Raw genomic sequence first — 15,922 nt, forward strand, 5'->3', positions numbered from 1 at the left:
AAGCAGCAGGGCCAATGGAATGTCTGAATCAAAGGCCCTCCTTGAAGGGCAATGGCAAAGTGGCGCTGGGTCTGACAGCAGATGCTGACCGCCTGGGATCTTGCGCACATGCAGTTTCTGATTAGAGTCTGGGGTGGGGATTGCAATTATCGTTAATAACTCCCAGGTGACACCAACGCTGCTGGCCTGGCCTCTCCCTGCACCACCTCCACCCCGTCCCCGTAGCAAGAGTGTGGGTCTGCTGCCTGGAGTCCGTCGACCTGTCTTCTCGTCTCTGGTTTTCCTCTGCTGAACAAAACCTTCCGACTCTCAGCACGTGGACTCTAGGTGCAGCTGAGCCCCCTCGGCCATGGGTGTGCGTGTGACAAGGCCTTTCAGAACCCTGCACTCCCCTGGTCACCGAGACGGGTCTAGTAATGGGCACTAACCCGATTCAGGCCAGCAAGAGTAGGCCCTCCGCTGTCTCAGATCCATTAGAGAAGGACTGAAGCTGCCAGGCAGAAGGCTGAGCTGCCGGCTGCTTCTTCCTGGCTGGGTCCGTGTGACCATCGAGTCACTGTACTTTTCATTTAGACGAGCTCATCATTTCCTTTTTTGAAATCTGAGTTGAACACAGAGCCCTGCCTGATTCACTCCCAACATCACCCACCCATGTTTCAAAGGCACAGTCCCTAAGCTCCTTACTCGCAGGACCCTCCTGGCTGACAGAGGCCATGGAAGAAGTCAGAGTCAGAGGGCGCAGCACAGGGTCATGGTGCCGAAGGGAGCCCACCGCACTCCAGCCAGGCGTTCCATTGACAGGAGGGAAGTTACTTACCCAGGTCTCATGGCCACCTGGCAGCAGGCAGGACAGAGGGTCAGCTGTCCAGAGCGCTCTGCGAGAGGCGGTCTGCAGCCAGGTCCTACTTGGGGGTGGGGGGGCCAAAGAGGGACAGTAGAGTCTCTGTGCTGCGCTGTGCACTTGCATCCTTTACACATCTACTTGTTCGCTCCTCACAGCTCCATAAGGAAGAGAAGCAGGAGGGGGACTAACATCAGGAGGGGTGTGTGTTTGGCTGAGACCTCCCGTTGGAGATGGACCAGCACAGAGGCCTGGTCTCCTGACTCAAGTACTCTTAGCGGTCCACTGCTCAGGCACTGAGGGAACTGTCAGATGCTTCTCAGCAAGTCTGGCCTCACCGTGGGCTGAGCAGGCAGCAAGGGCTGCAGCCCCTATATCTGTTAGTCAGATGCAAAGAGAAGTCACTGTGCAGGTGCCGGAAGCCTACAGCAGCTCATCACTGGGGCTTTCATGTGTGTCTTCTAGGGTCTTTGGTTACCAGGCAACCTTGAAACACAATTCCTCAAGAGATGATGGAGGCAGAGACAGAGGCCACCACCCTGCTCCCCACTAAGCCCCAAATGACCACTCCTTACACTAGCTGATGTCGAGAGAACATTTATTTCACTCAGTCAGCTCCCGCAGGCGTCAGCGACCTGTAGAAATATCCAGGCTGGACGACCACTTCTGTGCACTCCTGCAGAGCCGAGGGGAGGGGTCCCTGATGCTTCCACTGCCCCAAGGAGATAAGAGCCTGAGGCCTCCGACATCCACTTTTGGCCCAGGGGAGCCAGCCCACAGCCCAATAAAAGGCACCCTCGAGTTAACTCACATACCCTCTCCCCATGTGCACTGCCCATTACCGGCCACCGACAAGCTCCGGCGCTCATTGAGGCAGTCGACAAGTGTTTCCTGAGAGTTAGAAGCCCAGTTCGGTGCTAGACCCTGGTAGGGCTCAAGAGGAAATGACAGTCCCTTGCCCTCAGGGAGCTCACTGTCTAGTTGGGGACTCAAAACACACAGGAGACTGGAGCATCTGTGGGACAGCACGCAGTTTGGGGGCGGGGGCTCACACAGGGCCTGTTCGGAGAGGGAAGGATGAATGTGGGCTGGGTTGTTTGGGAAGCCGGGCCCCGTGGATCAGAAGGGCTTAGCTGGGTAGAGAAGAGGAAAGGGGACATATCCGAGCAATACAGGGGAAGGCACAGAGGCAGGAATGAGCACAGCACAGTGATGGGCAGAGGGGGACACAAACTGCACCATTAGCAGAGAAGGAGTGTGTGTGGAGGTTTCCTCTAGGTCAGTCAAGGATCAGAGCCAGATTGGAAGCTCCTGGGGCTGGGAGCACCTTCTTCTCATGCTCGGATCTCCCCCTGAGCATTCCGCTATTCCAGGGTGAGGCATACAGTAGGATGTAAGAATGTATGATCCAAACGGCATCGAAGACAGCAAGACTCCAGTGCAGGAATCCACAGGCTGCCCTCCAACCACCCTGACCCAAACCCATCCCAGCCCTGGTCAGTTTTGCCTTTTCTGATGTTCATTCTGGGGAAGCAAGTGACAACTTGTGGCTTCCAGGCTGACTGGTTCAGGTGTGAAGATGGGAGGAGTCCTCTCCCTGCTGCCAGCCTGGGCCCTGTTCCCTTCAACTGCACTGCTGCACACTCAGAGAACACACAGAAAGCTCCTCCACCGACCTCTCCCCCTGTCCAGAGCCGCAGGCACCAGGAGCGAGGCCCTCATCCTCTTCCTCCCCAGCCCACTGGGTTGAACACTTGGCCAGCTGGGAGGCACCGCTGACTGGGCTTGGTTGGTGGAAGCAGGATTCTTTCTCCCTGGGGCAGACTCAGACCAAACTCAAACTCCCACCAGCGTCCACAGCAGTCCAGCTTCCCCTGAGACCACACAGTGAAATCAGAGCCCAGGCCAGGAGCAAAGGGCTCCTTTGTGGAAGCCAGCGGCCAGTCAGGCAAAACAAGAAACACAAAACCAGAAGAGAAAATCTAGCCCAAGGGACCTCTGCCAATGTCTGGGGAAGGGAAATGAGGTTCCAGAAACCTGATGCATCATTCTTTAGGTCTGGGAGAAGGGACTGACTAAAAAGGTCTCCTCCTCGGAATTCTTTATTCCTGAACAAGGGAAGGAGGCTTGGCCAGGGGGAGGGAGGGGCACTACTTGTACAGCCCCGAGTAGACTCGGGGCTCAATGTGTGACAGGTAAGGAAAGGGCAGCAGGTGAAGTCCTCAGGGCTGAGGAGTCCAGGGATGGGTTTCATTCAGGGAGTCCAGTGGCTCCTGAAATTGCCTGGGGTTTTTGAGTCTATGTCAGTTACCTGTTTTCCTAGGGAAGGTCCATAACCTTCATCAGATTTTCCAAGGGCTTCGTGTCTCCAAAGTGCTAAGAAGCACTGCTCAGAAAGGAAAATGAAGCCTGCAGGTTTCATTCACATCTGGCAGAAGGTTTTGCCTCTAGAACCAGGTCGGCCACCAACTTGCTGTGTTAGCTTAGACCAGTCACTTCCTGTCTCTGAACTCTAGCCAAGTGGTGGACCAGGTGGGAGCAGAGAAGCCAGCTCTCCACACAAGCAACATCCTACCACCAGTGGCAGACAGTGGGGGCCTGTGGCCAGGCAGCCAGGATGAGGTCTGCCCCAGCTGCGATTCCCACCAGGCCTGGGGAATCTGTCCACCAGAGCTTGGAATCTGCCACCAATTCCAGTCTCCAACCAGTCACCTCCACTGGTCACCGCAGTGCACCTCTTGAGGCAGGTCTTCTTACTGGATGTGCCCTCATGCCCAGGTGCAGTGCCAGCCAGGCCCCCACGGCACCCCATTCCTGGTCTCCATGTCCAGATGGGTCCTGCACCTACCGGGTCATAGGATCCTGCCCACTCCGCATCTGTCCACAAAAACAAAGAGATCAGGATCAGGTGTGGTGCCATGACATGGCCCTGCCCAGCCACCCCTCTGGGGCTAGGAGGGAGCGATCAGCTGGCCTACCCTGAATCTGTCCTAGGGCTTGAATGAATGCTCTTTGTCCCCTACCCAGCGCTGCAAGGATTACTAATCCCATTTACAGATGAGACACCTTGGGTTCAGGGCATTTTGGTGACTGACTCCAGGTGTCCCAAGTCCCTGTTTAATTTCATCTTTGCCACCAATGCTAGTCTACAGCACCTGGGAGTAGAAGGGAGAGGACAAACAGTCTCTGAGGAGCCATAGCCACACAGCACCGAGGACAGGCAGAGGGGGGCAGTGGGGAGGGACGAGTCTTCAGCACCCAGCACAGGACTGAACATGCAGGTCCGCTCGAAGACCCAGCTCCCTTCCTCCCAAACCACTCCCAAGGATGCCATGTCCCCTTCAAAAACCCATACCACCCCTGACACCCCTGCCCCAGCTCCTATCACGTGGCCCCAAATCCTCCCTGCTCCATCGTCCACTTTTTAGCAGTGGAGCTAAAAGGTTCTGGGATTCAGAAACCAAAACAAAGGCCTGGTTTCCACCCACTGTACCACTAAGTACCAACTGTGGTGTAGGCAAGCTTGGCAAACCTGTTTCCTCATCTGCCAACAGGCTGAAGAGGCCTGTGCCTCAGAGCGCCAGCTTGGAATCACAGGTCCTGGCTGCCCTCTTTCTCACTGCCAGAACTTGGCCAGGCCTCTTAGCTGGGGGCCTCATGTTCTCTTGCCCCGATGACCCAAGCCCCTCGAGGCTCCAGATCTTCCCACATCGGTCTGCCCTCACAGTGCTGCTGATTCTCCTCCTAAGGCCTAAGTCTGAGATCATAGCACTCATCTCTTTAAAAATCTCAGGGTCCCCGCCCCCTGACCACGAAGTCCTCTGTAGGGCAAACCTCCCCTTGGGACACCTGGAGTCAGTCACCTTGACTGACACCGCCTTGAAAACACCCTTCTACACACTTGCTCTTCCTAGAACAATTTTATTTGTCCCCATGACCTGGTTCAAAGCCATCAAACTCCCCTGGGTGACAAAGAGAAGCCAGTCACCCTTCTCGGTCTCACCCCAGAGCACTTTGTAGGTTGGCCCCACATCACACACCGAGTGTAAGCACCCCGTGACAGGGCCTGCGGTCCTCATGTGTGTCTCTGGGAGAGCCCAGCGTGGCACAGTCAGTGGCACATGGTGTGGCAGAATCAACTAAGGCTCTGTGCACCAGTGACCTCACCCTCTCTCATCCAGTAGCTGCAATATATCCCAGCGAGGAAGAGCCCCTCATCTATATCCCCAACTTACAGATGAGCAAACTGAAACATGAAGTGAAATGACATCTCAAGGACAGCAGAGAGTGTGTACAGGAGCCAGGAGGCCTGGGGGCTGAGGTTGGGCATGGGGATTGTGGAAAGTGGCCCTCTCCAAGTCTCTTTCAACTCTGACATTCTGGGGATGAAGATCCGGTAAGCAGCTTGTCACAGAGAAACCTACAGCCCAGGACCCAGACCGCCCCACCTGCCATCAAGAATTAACACCACCCACCCCATCCCCACCACCCCCAGCCCTGAGAGGGGCTCTGGCCAGCCCCGCAGGTCTCACCTGCTCTAGGCCGGATGGGCCAGAGAAGGAGAACCATGGCAGGAGACCGAAGCAGCTGTGCGCAGCCAGCCAGACGGTCCCGAGGGAGGAACACAAGGGGGCGGCCGGAGCCTGGCGGCGGCCCACACCTTCAAGAGCCCAAGCCAACGCTGCCCCTCTCCCGGGATCCCATCCAGAGAGGGAGCTGCGGCCCAGGGCCATCTCCAGGGGTCGGGGACGCACGTGCGGGGCAGGAAGCAGCAGTCGGCAGCAGGCCCCGGGCGCATCATAGCACGCGTCCTAAGTGGGCCGCCTGGCCCTCGGGCCCGTGGCCGTGGCTGCGCTGATGGGTCTTGAGCGAGCCCTCGCGTGCGAAGCTCTTGCCGCAGCGGGGGCAGAAGTAGGGCCGCCGCTCCCCGAAAACGCCGGGGCGGCGCGGGTGGGGCGCGGGCATGCGCGCGTGGGTGCGCTGGTGGTTGAGCAGGAAGCGCGACTCGCGGAAGCAGCGGCCGCACTGCGCACACTGGTGCGGCTTCTCGCCGCTGTGGATACGCTGGTGCGTGAGCAGGTTCTGCTTGAGACTGAAGCAGCGGCCGCACTCGGGGCAGGGAAAGGGCCGCTCCCCGGTGTGCGTGCGCTGGTGCACCTCGAGGTTGTGCTTGACGCTGAAGGCCTTGCCGCACTCGGGGCACACGAAGGCAGCCGCGCGGCCCGACCCGGCGTGTGCCTTCTGGTGCCGCACCAGGCTGGGCTGCTGCGAGAAGGTCTGGCCGCACAGCAGGCAGCGGTACGGCTGCTCCTCCGCAGGGTGGTGGATGACCAGGCCTCGCTCGTCCCCCAGACCCTCCTCCCCGTCCCCCGCAGGGGACCCGCCCCCGGAGGACGCCAGCTCGGTCATGGGCACTTCCAGCTGCAATCACCAGTCCCTAGGGAGACAGAAGCGGGGAGGGGGGGGGCAGAGAGAGGGGTCGGGGGACCCGAGAGTTAGCCAACCCCCAGCCTCACCTCCCACAACCTCCACCTTTCGCCCCGTTTTGTTTAAGCTCAAGTTCCCCTGCTGGGAATTGGTGTTCTTCCTCCACTGCCTTTTAAGTACGGCCTACACTCCTTTCAGGCCCTTCCCAAGGGCACCTTCTCCTAGAAGCCTTCCCCGACCTTTCCACCCCAGGCTTACACCGTGTGACACAACCATGTGGCCCTCACTCATCACACTGCACAAGGGTCAGTCATGCCACCTCTGTCCCCCGACTCCCAGCACCTTAAGGACAGAGCTGCCTTCTTTGAACCCCAGCACCTAGCACCATGTCAGCCAGCCACACAAGACACTGGACAGATGGTGATGAGTTTCAGTGAGGAGTTTCAGTTTCAGTTTCAGCTAGGATTTTCAGTTACCTTCGTCTAGATATGTCTTATCCCTCCAACCAGATCTCAAGGACAGAGGGAGGTAGGGAAGTGCACCCCAAACTTGGAGAAAAGGGTGGGATTATCAGTGATTTAGAGATATTTTTGCGAAGCTTAAAACAGGAAACAAAAACACAACCCTGTAAACTTGAAAGTGACCTCAGTTAACATTAAAGGCAGCAGCTCTTTGTTTATCAAAATGAGGCATGTGTTCAAAAGGTTTCCAAGTCACTGAACCAGGGTGTGGGCTCCCAGGGGGACTGGTCTCAGCGTGATTCCTCTTGGTATCCTCACAGCAAAGCCTGGCCCAGGGCTGAGCAGCACACTCAGTGCCCAGCCAACACCCCCAAACCCAGCTCCCTTCATGCTGGTTCTCCAAAGGATCCTCTTCCCAGGGTACTGTATTCCTCTTAAATTGTTTCCCATTGTCCTCACAACAGCCCTGAGAAAGGGGCGAAGCAGGGTTATTGAGCCCCACTTTAAAGTTGGGGAAACTGAGGCTCAGTGAGGTCAACATACTTGCCAAGGTCACAGAGCAAGGGGAGCCTGGACTAGGCCTTAAGTCTCCTGCCTCACTGTTGAAAGCTCTTTTCAATGTACTAGCTGCTCAACAACTAAACACTCCTCAAAACACACACACACACACACACCCCACTGCCACCATCCCAGCTGTCACAGAGCCATGCATTCCAAAGGGCCACTTCTCCTGTAGAGGTACTGTCTACCGCCACTACTCCCACGAACCCACCCCACCCCCACCCCCGCAAAACTTGGGCTCCTGCAGAGCCCTAAGGCCTGCCTCATCCATTCTCCCCAACCCCATCAGGGAAGCCGACTGAGTGTTCCACTGAACCTCCCCGAAGGCCTCTCTTCACTTTCAGCCTCAGCCAACCTATCTGCAGAGTGAGGTCTCAGAGCCACCTCCTCTGTCTTCCCTACCCTCGAGGCCAGGGTGGAACTGACACCCTGGGGAAGGAGACAAGTCCTACTTGCAAGAGACCCCACCCACAAGTCTTTTCCACAGGCAACTGCACTGACATTTGCAAAGACAAATCATCAAAGTCCCCTTGGCCAATCTCAGCCTGGCCCTGTGACTGGGCAGCCTCCTCACTCTCCCCAGTTATACCCCTGACTGAGGCCCCGCCTGCACGTCGAGAGGCCCCCCGTCTCTCCCCCAAGTTCTTTCATCCCATGCCACACTCACAGCCCAGCTGAGCCCCTGCTCCTCCGGTCTCCGGCCGCAGCTCTTTTCTCTACAGTCTGTGCTGCTCAACGCAAATACGGTAACTCTCCCGCAGCGACTCCCGTGCCCCTTCTCCCCGCCCCCATAAAGACAGCAAGCCTCCCGCGACGTTGCTTTTATCAAATAGCTGCATTAATCGGGAGAGCTGACCCCACCCCACCCGACCTCAGACACAACCTTGCCAACTTCTGCGGCCTGAGCAACCCTGGAGAAATATGGTAAACTCTGCGTCGCAACCCCACCCCCACGAAAATACGTAGGCCTCCACCCTGCTGCCGCAACCCACCCCGCCCGACTGCAAGCCCCAGCTCCCGGAGGGAATGAATGCAGCCCACCCCCAGTGGCCGCAGCGCCCCCCGCGGAACCACGCAACCCTGGATAAATACGTAATTAAGTCGCGGCGCTCCCACTCCCGGAAAGGACCTGCGCGGGACCCAGCAAATACGGTAGCGCGCCCGCAGTGACCCGCCCTCGAGGGTCCGGCTCTGGCCTCGGTAAATACGGTAACCTCTCGCCGCGGCCCCAGCGCGGCCCCGCGCGGACTCACATGGCGCCGCCTCCCGAGCCCTCCGTCTCCGCTGCAGCGCCGCAGTCGCCGGCGTCGCTGCAGCCGCACAGCAGCCCCGTGAGGCTGGGAGGTCTAACTCTCCGGCAGCCCGGCTGGCGGAAAACGGGGCTGCTAGCGCTGCGCCCGCGCCCGAGCGGCGACCATGCGGGGGCCGGTTCCTGGGCCTGAACGTCCGATCCGCCGATCCAGACATTCCCCGTTTCGGGATTCCCTGAGGCCCGCATTCGGCCTCATCCCTAAATAGGCACCATCCCTATTTTCCTAATCCCAAGGCCAGGCCCACAAACCGCCCCCAGCGACCAGGAAAGAGGGTCGGACGGAGACGCCGGCCTTTCCGCGAGTAATATGGACTGAGCGCCGGAGCCCGGCGGCGGAGCGGCCCGGGGCGAGGGTTTCAAGACTGGAGACAACAGTCAAAGGGGCCGAATCGGGGAGCTGCCCTCGCTGACAGTTTTGCTGAAGTCTGTCTGACTGTATGGCCTGGGTTATATCACTAAGAGTGACCAGAGGGAAAGGAAGAAGACATCTGGTCCCTACTGACCACACCTCCTCAGAACGGAACCCGCAGTCAAGCCAGAGATATCCCATAGAAGAGCAACTTAGAATGTCTGAAGTAGCAGCGGGCGTGAGAGGGCAGAACCAAATTACAACTTCCAGCTGCCATTTAATGATAATGTCCCTTAGTTGGACATAACTTGCCTTTTACAAAGCCCTTTTCCATGTATGATCTCGTGGAAACCTTCCAATAACTATGTGCACCCTAGCTTGTGTGGGTATTAATATTATCCCATTTTATAGATAGGAAAATAAAATTGAAACAGTGGCTTCCTCCAACACCCACAGCTCTAAGTAGCAGAGCCCAGATGGGGACACGGCACCATGACCCAGCTTGAGTTCCACTGCACCGCCCTGGGACTGAGACACTCAGACATAAATAGGGGTGTGACAACAGGGAAGTAAAAACCTGGGCCCCAGTGAGAACGTGCCTGACGGTGTACATTTGACAGACAAAGAAACAGAGGCCTGAGACGAAAAGTGATTTTAAAAGTCACAAGTGGTAGAAGAACATTAAATTGGCTTTTTTCTCTGTGGCCTTTTTGTAGCTGCCAGGTGGAGAAACGTGACTCTCCAAGTCCCAGGCAGGGATCCTTGCAGCAGACAGCGGATGTGGCAGTTGGAGTGGCGCTGTCCCTGATGGAGGGCGCTGAGAGACGCGGGCCTGCCGATATCATGAGGGTCCCCTCTGCAGCTCTGTAGGTGCCCACTGTGCCTTCTGGAGCCTAGGAACTGGAGAATTCCAGGTGGGAGCCCCTAGGCTGTAAAATCAGCCCCTTCCCCCAACACCAGGCGGGGAGGCCAGGCCTGCCTGCTTTCACAGCTCACTCGGAGAACCAGTCTGCCCCACCCGGCCCCACCCGGCCCCACTCGGCCCCACCCGGCCCCACTCGTCTGCTTGTGGCCTCTGGAGAACCCGCTCCTACCCCAACCCCCACCCCATCCCTTCACTGCTCCTGGAGACACCTCACTGCTGGATGTGGGACTTTTGGAGTTCCTCGTCCCAAGGAAATTGGTATTTTAAACAGAGACAACAGGAAGGGAATACTGGAAAGACAAACGAGTCCATAAGGCAGATGTTGAGTTCCCACACATTGACACCAGCACCCCAGGTGCTCATGACCAACCCCACCTGTGCCTCCACTCAAAGCACATCAACACTGCCCTGCTCTCCAGCCCCTGCTGTCACCTGCCAGAGCTCCCAGTGTTCATCTCCTCTGCAGACCATAAGAGAAATGGGGACGCTTGGTGAAGACCATGTTTTTCAAAAGCAAAATCAATAATATGCCTGAGGATGTCTCCCATATTTTTAGCAGCATTTTCTAGGTAAGCTGAACCAAAATAGAAAGGAAAAGAACACAGCTAGGGGATGGGGGTTGACACAGACACAGGCAATACCACCTCAAACCTGCCGTGTCTCAACAGGGAAGCTAAGGCCCAAAGGGCTCCCAGAGGCCTCCATTCTCTGCTCTGCCACTGTAGTTTGAGCTTAGGCACTTCACTTCTGTAGTTTCGTGCACACACACCCCCCTCCTGTCTCCCCCAAGGTTCCCCATCACCCCATTCTTAGGGGCTGCGGTGAGCACGATGGAGTGCCAATATGGAAATACCCTGCAAACACAGCCTTGCTTCATGCTTCCTCATACAGGCAGCGCAGTGGCTGGCACAGGGATCACCACTATCCTGACAGGTCCACGTGGCAGCTGGACTCTGGACCTTAACAAAGACCTGGAACACCCACAACCAAGGCGTCCTGGAGAACAGCAGACCCGGCTCCCGTGTGGGTAGACGCGTAGCTCATGGCTCCTGTAGAGCATGGGTAGACGTGTAGTTCAGGTGAACCCTGTCCCAGACTCTGCACTGTAGTCACTCTGGGGCACAACAGGTGGACAAACAGATCACCCCATGGGCCTACTCAGGGCAGCTCCAGACCCTGCTCCCCTCATCCTCCAGCTCCTCCTGTGGGGCTGCGTCCCCAGGGCTTCCTCACTCAGTAGGGCAACCATCTCCCCCTTGAAAAGCCTCTCCCATCTCCCCAGGACTGGACATCAGTCTGATCTCTCTCTCTAAAGCACCTTATGCTGATCCCAGATTTGGAATTTAGCACACTTTTGTTTTCCCCACCAGGTTATGAACTTCAAAGGGCAGGGACTATTTTAGCGTCTCTGTGTCCCACACATCCAGCGTATAATAGGTCCTCAGTCAATGTCTGTTTAATGAACGTATGCTCCTCTGCAAGCTACTGATAGCTAAGGCTGCGCAGAGAGAAAAGATGGCCCTAAGGGTTTGAAGGAGGAGTGCTGATGCAATGCGAGGAATGAGGAGGTACAGGCAAAGCTGCCGCCCCAGCCACAACTGTGAGGGCTGAGTGGCTCTGCAGAGACCTGGATGAAGATGTGAGGCTCAGCGTGAGGCCTCATCCGCTCCAAAGTTCTCTTTCCTTGGAATTAAAACCCAGTATGTGACCTATGACATCAATTCAAACCCTTAAACTTGCAGCAGGCCTGCTTCACACTGGGGATGGTTAATTCTTTGTGTGGGTTAAGCTAAACAAGGGAAAACCCTTTTTTCCCTTTCCATGGGCACAATTGCTCTGCAAGTAACCACTCTAGTTTATTAAAACAACAATAGCTACCATTTATTGAGTGATTGCTGTGTGCCAGGCACTATACCCCATGCTTTACATAAGTTACTTGCCCAAGGACCTATGGTTTAAATGACAAAGCCAGAATTGAACCCCAGAACTATCTGGCTCTCACCTAGGTGGTGAGCTGAGCGGAGAAGGTGAAGGGAAAAGAAACAATGGTTCTAGTTTCTTATCAATAGGAGTGTCATCCTATCATCCCTGGGGCTGTGCTGCCCAGTAGCTACCTGGGGCTATTTAAATTAATTAAAATTGAATAAAATTCAGTTTCTCAGCCGCACCAGCCACATTTAAATTCTCAATAGCCATATGTGGCTAGTGGCTATGGTCTGGACAGCACAGAAATAGAGCACTGTCATCATCACGAAAAGTTCTCTGTTGAACAGCCCGTTTAGGACACCTCCTCCAAACCCAGTCAACCCAAGACGCTGTTCTCTTTTTAGCCTAAGGGATAACTTAAGGGAGTCCCTCTGTCACTGCCCCTGCCACAATCCAGGAAGAACAGTGATAGTGAGAACACGCTATTTTTGGCCCCAATATTCCTCCTCCTGCCTAAAGGCCAAAGATATTTCTTTACCAAATTCAAACCACTTAAAAATAATAACAAAAGGTTTCAGGAGCATCCCCCACTCCCACCAGTTTCCCTCTGTCAAGTCCCTGAGGGGCCTGTGCTATTGCATGGCTGAGCGGCCGCCTCTGGTCACTGCAGTCTACCCTCTGTCAGGCACCTCCCCTGGGGCTGGGCAGTGGCCTCTCAATGAGGCTGACCACCTTACCGGACGACTTGAAGCACGTGTCCCTTGCCAAAAAACAACCATTTTCTGAGAACTTACACCATTTTTCTTAGCTCCAGACTTGCTCCTAACAAAGAAATACAAGGATGACGTAGGCAGTTCCAGAAGCCCCAACATCACGAAGCTCACCTGGCTCCCCATGCCAGCCACTGCACTGCCTGTACAAAGCAGCGTGGCTGAGTTTGCAGGATGTTTCCACATCTGTGACCACGTGGCCACAGATCCCCACTGCAGACCTGCACTTACCTGGCCTTGGACAGGATACAAAGCTCTGCACTTACGTGGCCATAGACCTGATCTAAATCCTTTTAAGTCTTGATTTGTTTACTCATGGCTGTTTTCTGTTCCCTTGGCAACCACCTTAATCTCAGCATGCTCCAGAGTATTTTGGATTGTAACCCACTAGGATAACAAACCTGACCGTCTTGTCTTGGACTTAATGACAATGCCTCCTCCTAAATATCCTGTGACCCAGGTTTATCATTTTAAAATGAAAGAGAACGAAAACTGAGGAGGACAGTACCACCCCATCCTTGCAGAAGGCTGCAGTGTGACAGCAGAAGCAGCTTGGGCTAACAGGAGGCCTGGGATCTCTGTCAATTTGCAACAGGACCTGGTGGACAGGTCACACTATCCCCACCCCCACCCTCCTTTCCCATGTATTACTGCCCTGCCTGACTCATGGTACGATTAAATGAGATAATGGATTAGAAAGCCTTGCTAAGAGAGCTGGGGCTGGGAACCATTTTTTAAAGAGTTGAACATAAAAAAAAAAAAAAAAAAGAGTTGAACATAAAGGTCCCAAGTCCTGTGCGTATCAAAATGATTTTCCACGAAGGTCCTTGAGCTCTTCAAGGGTAGGGGCTGTGTCATGGGCAGCATCCCAGAATGATGCCTGGCACACAGCAGGCTTGTTTAATGAATGAATGCTGTGAAGTCCCGGCCTGGTCAGTGAGTCATACACCTCAGTCATTCTTTGCCTGAGGGATTTGACCCTGTCCCCTTTGTGACCCAAAGCACCCATTTGTGGGAGGTTCAGTCACCTGGGATCAGCGAGCAGGCATTCTCATGAATTGGTGCTGGAGAAAAAAGCTGCAATTAGGCCTCATTTTTTTAACCCCAAGTCCTACCAGCAAAGCTATTTGACTTTTTTGATCATTAAACAAGCCACTTATGGAAAATAACACGTTCTGTTGTAAAGATGCTCCTGCAGGACTGATCTCGTCAGCATCTGCTCACATGTGCCCTCGGGCACCTGATTCACAGGGACCCAGTGTTTCCACAGATCTGTCCTTGCAGGCAGTGTTTCTCTAACCCAGGAATGAAAGACAGGACTCAGTGAGGCCTGAAGTGGGTGGGCTTGCTCAACGTGATTTCAGAATTTGGCAAGTGGCAGAGAGAAAAAAGCAAATCACTCCTGAACCTCCCCCCTGGTTAAAGCAGGGTTTGAGGAGCTGCAAGGCAGTCAAGCACTCCCTGGTGCAGTGCAGGGTGGAAGGGGAGTTCCAGGAGACAGGCAGGACATGAGAGTCAGGGGAGCCCCTAGGGCTGGTGTCAGGTGGAGGGTGCCCAGGAAAACCCTTCTGGTTTGGTTTCCCGTGGTCCTAAGTGCTGAATGCTCAAGCAGGTGGTAGCAACCCTGGCGTACAACACCCCGTGTGATTTCACACTGCATGGTTTGTGATCAAAGAACTGCTCAGGGATGCAGCAGCCCTGGCCGAGTGCTAACCATCATCGGCACTGTTACCCTGGTAAGCCATAACAGTCAGGGCGGCCCTCCTGGTCCACCCATCACCTTCATATGTCCTTCCGTAGATCTACAACTGGAGTTTTTTCCAGATATAGAGGAGTAAAGAACAGTGACCAGAAGCCAGGCTGAACGGTGGCAGCTCCCAGAAGATAACACTTCCCTGCATACAGAGAAGGATCTGGGCTGTGAGAAGTGGGCAGGTGTACTTCTTCCTTCTCCAGAGCCATGGTGGGGTGGTTTCTTCCTCCTACCTCCCAGCTACCCAACCCTGGCACCCCAACACCCATCACCACCCTCTCCAATTCCCTCCTCTCCTCTGGGAAGATACCATCTGCGGCCACAGCCTGGGCTGGAGCCCTGGGCTCTTCTGTCAGCACCAGGGGCTCAGACAACCCTGCTTTGGAAGTGTGTAAGGGGTGACCTCTTGGGGCAGGAGGCCGAGGAGGGTTTGTGGGAAGAGACACTAAACTGACTTGGAGAGGGGAAGAAGGAAAACACCCCTGGCAAGATCTGGGCATGGGGAGTGCTGTGCTCCTAATCTTGGGCAAATGGATCTCTGAGCACACACAGACCCGGGCTTCAGCTTCAGCCAGGGTGGTTCAGAAAGGCAAGTGAGACCATGTGGAATATTCCATCCATTTTCTCTTCTGCAACACCAGACTGATAAGGATCCAAGCCAGTCAAGTCAGCCAGCCCACTTCAGATATGCCCCAGACAGGAGTGGGAGCAGCGTGTCTGGCTCTCTCCTGCACAGCTACCTCCTCAGGTAGCCAAGCCTCAGCGGAGCCCACCCGGCTCGTGCCTGCCTGACCATCACACGCATACCAGTTCTAGAGTCGGGCCCAACCACACACACACCTTGGGCAGGGGGCAGGCAGGGATGGAGAAGGACATAAAACCACTCACTCCTTCCAAAAATATTTATTGGATTCCTACGACGTGCCAGCTCTGGCCCTAGTGCTGGGAATATGCTTGGCTCTCCCTCGCCACAGCTTCTCGCTTCCATCCTTGGTATCACCGAGTCTTGGCAACTCTCCTACAGGGGCAGCCCCTGGCCATCCTGAAGCGTAGGCAGGACCGGCTGGTGCTGCAGCTGACTAGTCCAGACCTCAGCCACTTCACACCAGGAGACTTTCCCAGCGTCCCCAACAGGCCCTTCACTCGCTGCTTGAAGCCTGGGGTCCAACCTCTGAAGAGGGTGGTCACATCCGGGCCCGCAGTGAGGAACTCGGATCTTCCCTCCTCCTCCTCCCTCAACCCACGCTGGGACCTTTCCCAGCACCCTCTTGGGCCCTTCTAGAACTATTCTCAGCCCTTCAGCGCCTTGAGGAATCTACGGGTCCTGCTATGGGGAGTTCTAAGAGCCAGCAATCCTGGCCACACCCACTCCCCACACACACCCCACAAACATCCCCCGCACCACCACGGGTCCGCTGAGGTCCCGTCCACTAGCGCGCCTCCTCCTTGGGGCTGCACGCAGGGGCCGCGCGATGTACACGCTGGTGCTTGAGCAGGTGCTGCTTCTGGCTGAAGCCACGGCCGCAGGCGGGACACAGGTAGGGCCGCTCGCCTGTGTGGTTGCGCCGGTGCCGCGTCAGATTGGGCTTCTGGCTGA

The 15,922-nt window shown here is 55.7% G+C and overlaps 1 protein-coding gene across 1 annotated transcript in view; it reads right to left on the minus strand.

Moving 5' to 3' along the window:
- Positions 1 to 1,422: 1,422 nt before the first annotated feature.
- The window catches only part of ZNF775 (zinc finger protein 775), a 32,070-nt gene continuing 17,570 nt past the window's right edge, over positions 1,423 to 15,922 (minus strand). The window contains exons 4-9 of the mRNA XM_011966624.1: positions 15,804 to 15,918; positions 10,766 to 10,847; positions 8,852 to 8,964; positions 8,332 to 8,775; positions 5,374 to 6,265; positions 1,423 to 3,718 (exon numbers count right to left, since the gene is read on the minus strand). Coding sequence (XP_011822014.1) covers positions 5,639 to 6,265; positions 8,332 to 8,775; positions 8,852 to 8,964; positions 10,766 to 10,847; positions 15,804 to 15,918 — 1,381 coding nt within the window. The 3' untranslated portion in view covers positions 1,423 to 3,718; positions 5,374 to 5,638. The remainder of the gene's footprint in view (positions 3,719 to 5,373; positions 6,266 to 8,331; positions 8,776 to 8,851; positions 8,965 to 10,765; positions 10,848 to 15,803; positions 15,919 to 15,922) is intronic.

Source organism: Mandrillus leucophaeus, unplaced genomic scaffold, assembly GCF_000951045.1.
Source record: "Mandrillus leucophaeus isolate KB7577 unplaced genomic scaffold, Mleu.le_1.0 Scaffold767, whole genome shotgun sequence".
In the NCBI taxonomy this organism is placed as follows: domain Eukaryota; kingdom Metazoa; phylum Chordata; class Mammalia; order Primates; family Cercopithecidae; genus Mandrillus; species Mandrillus leucophaeus.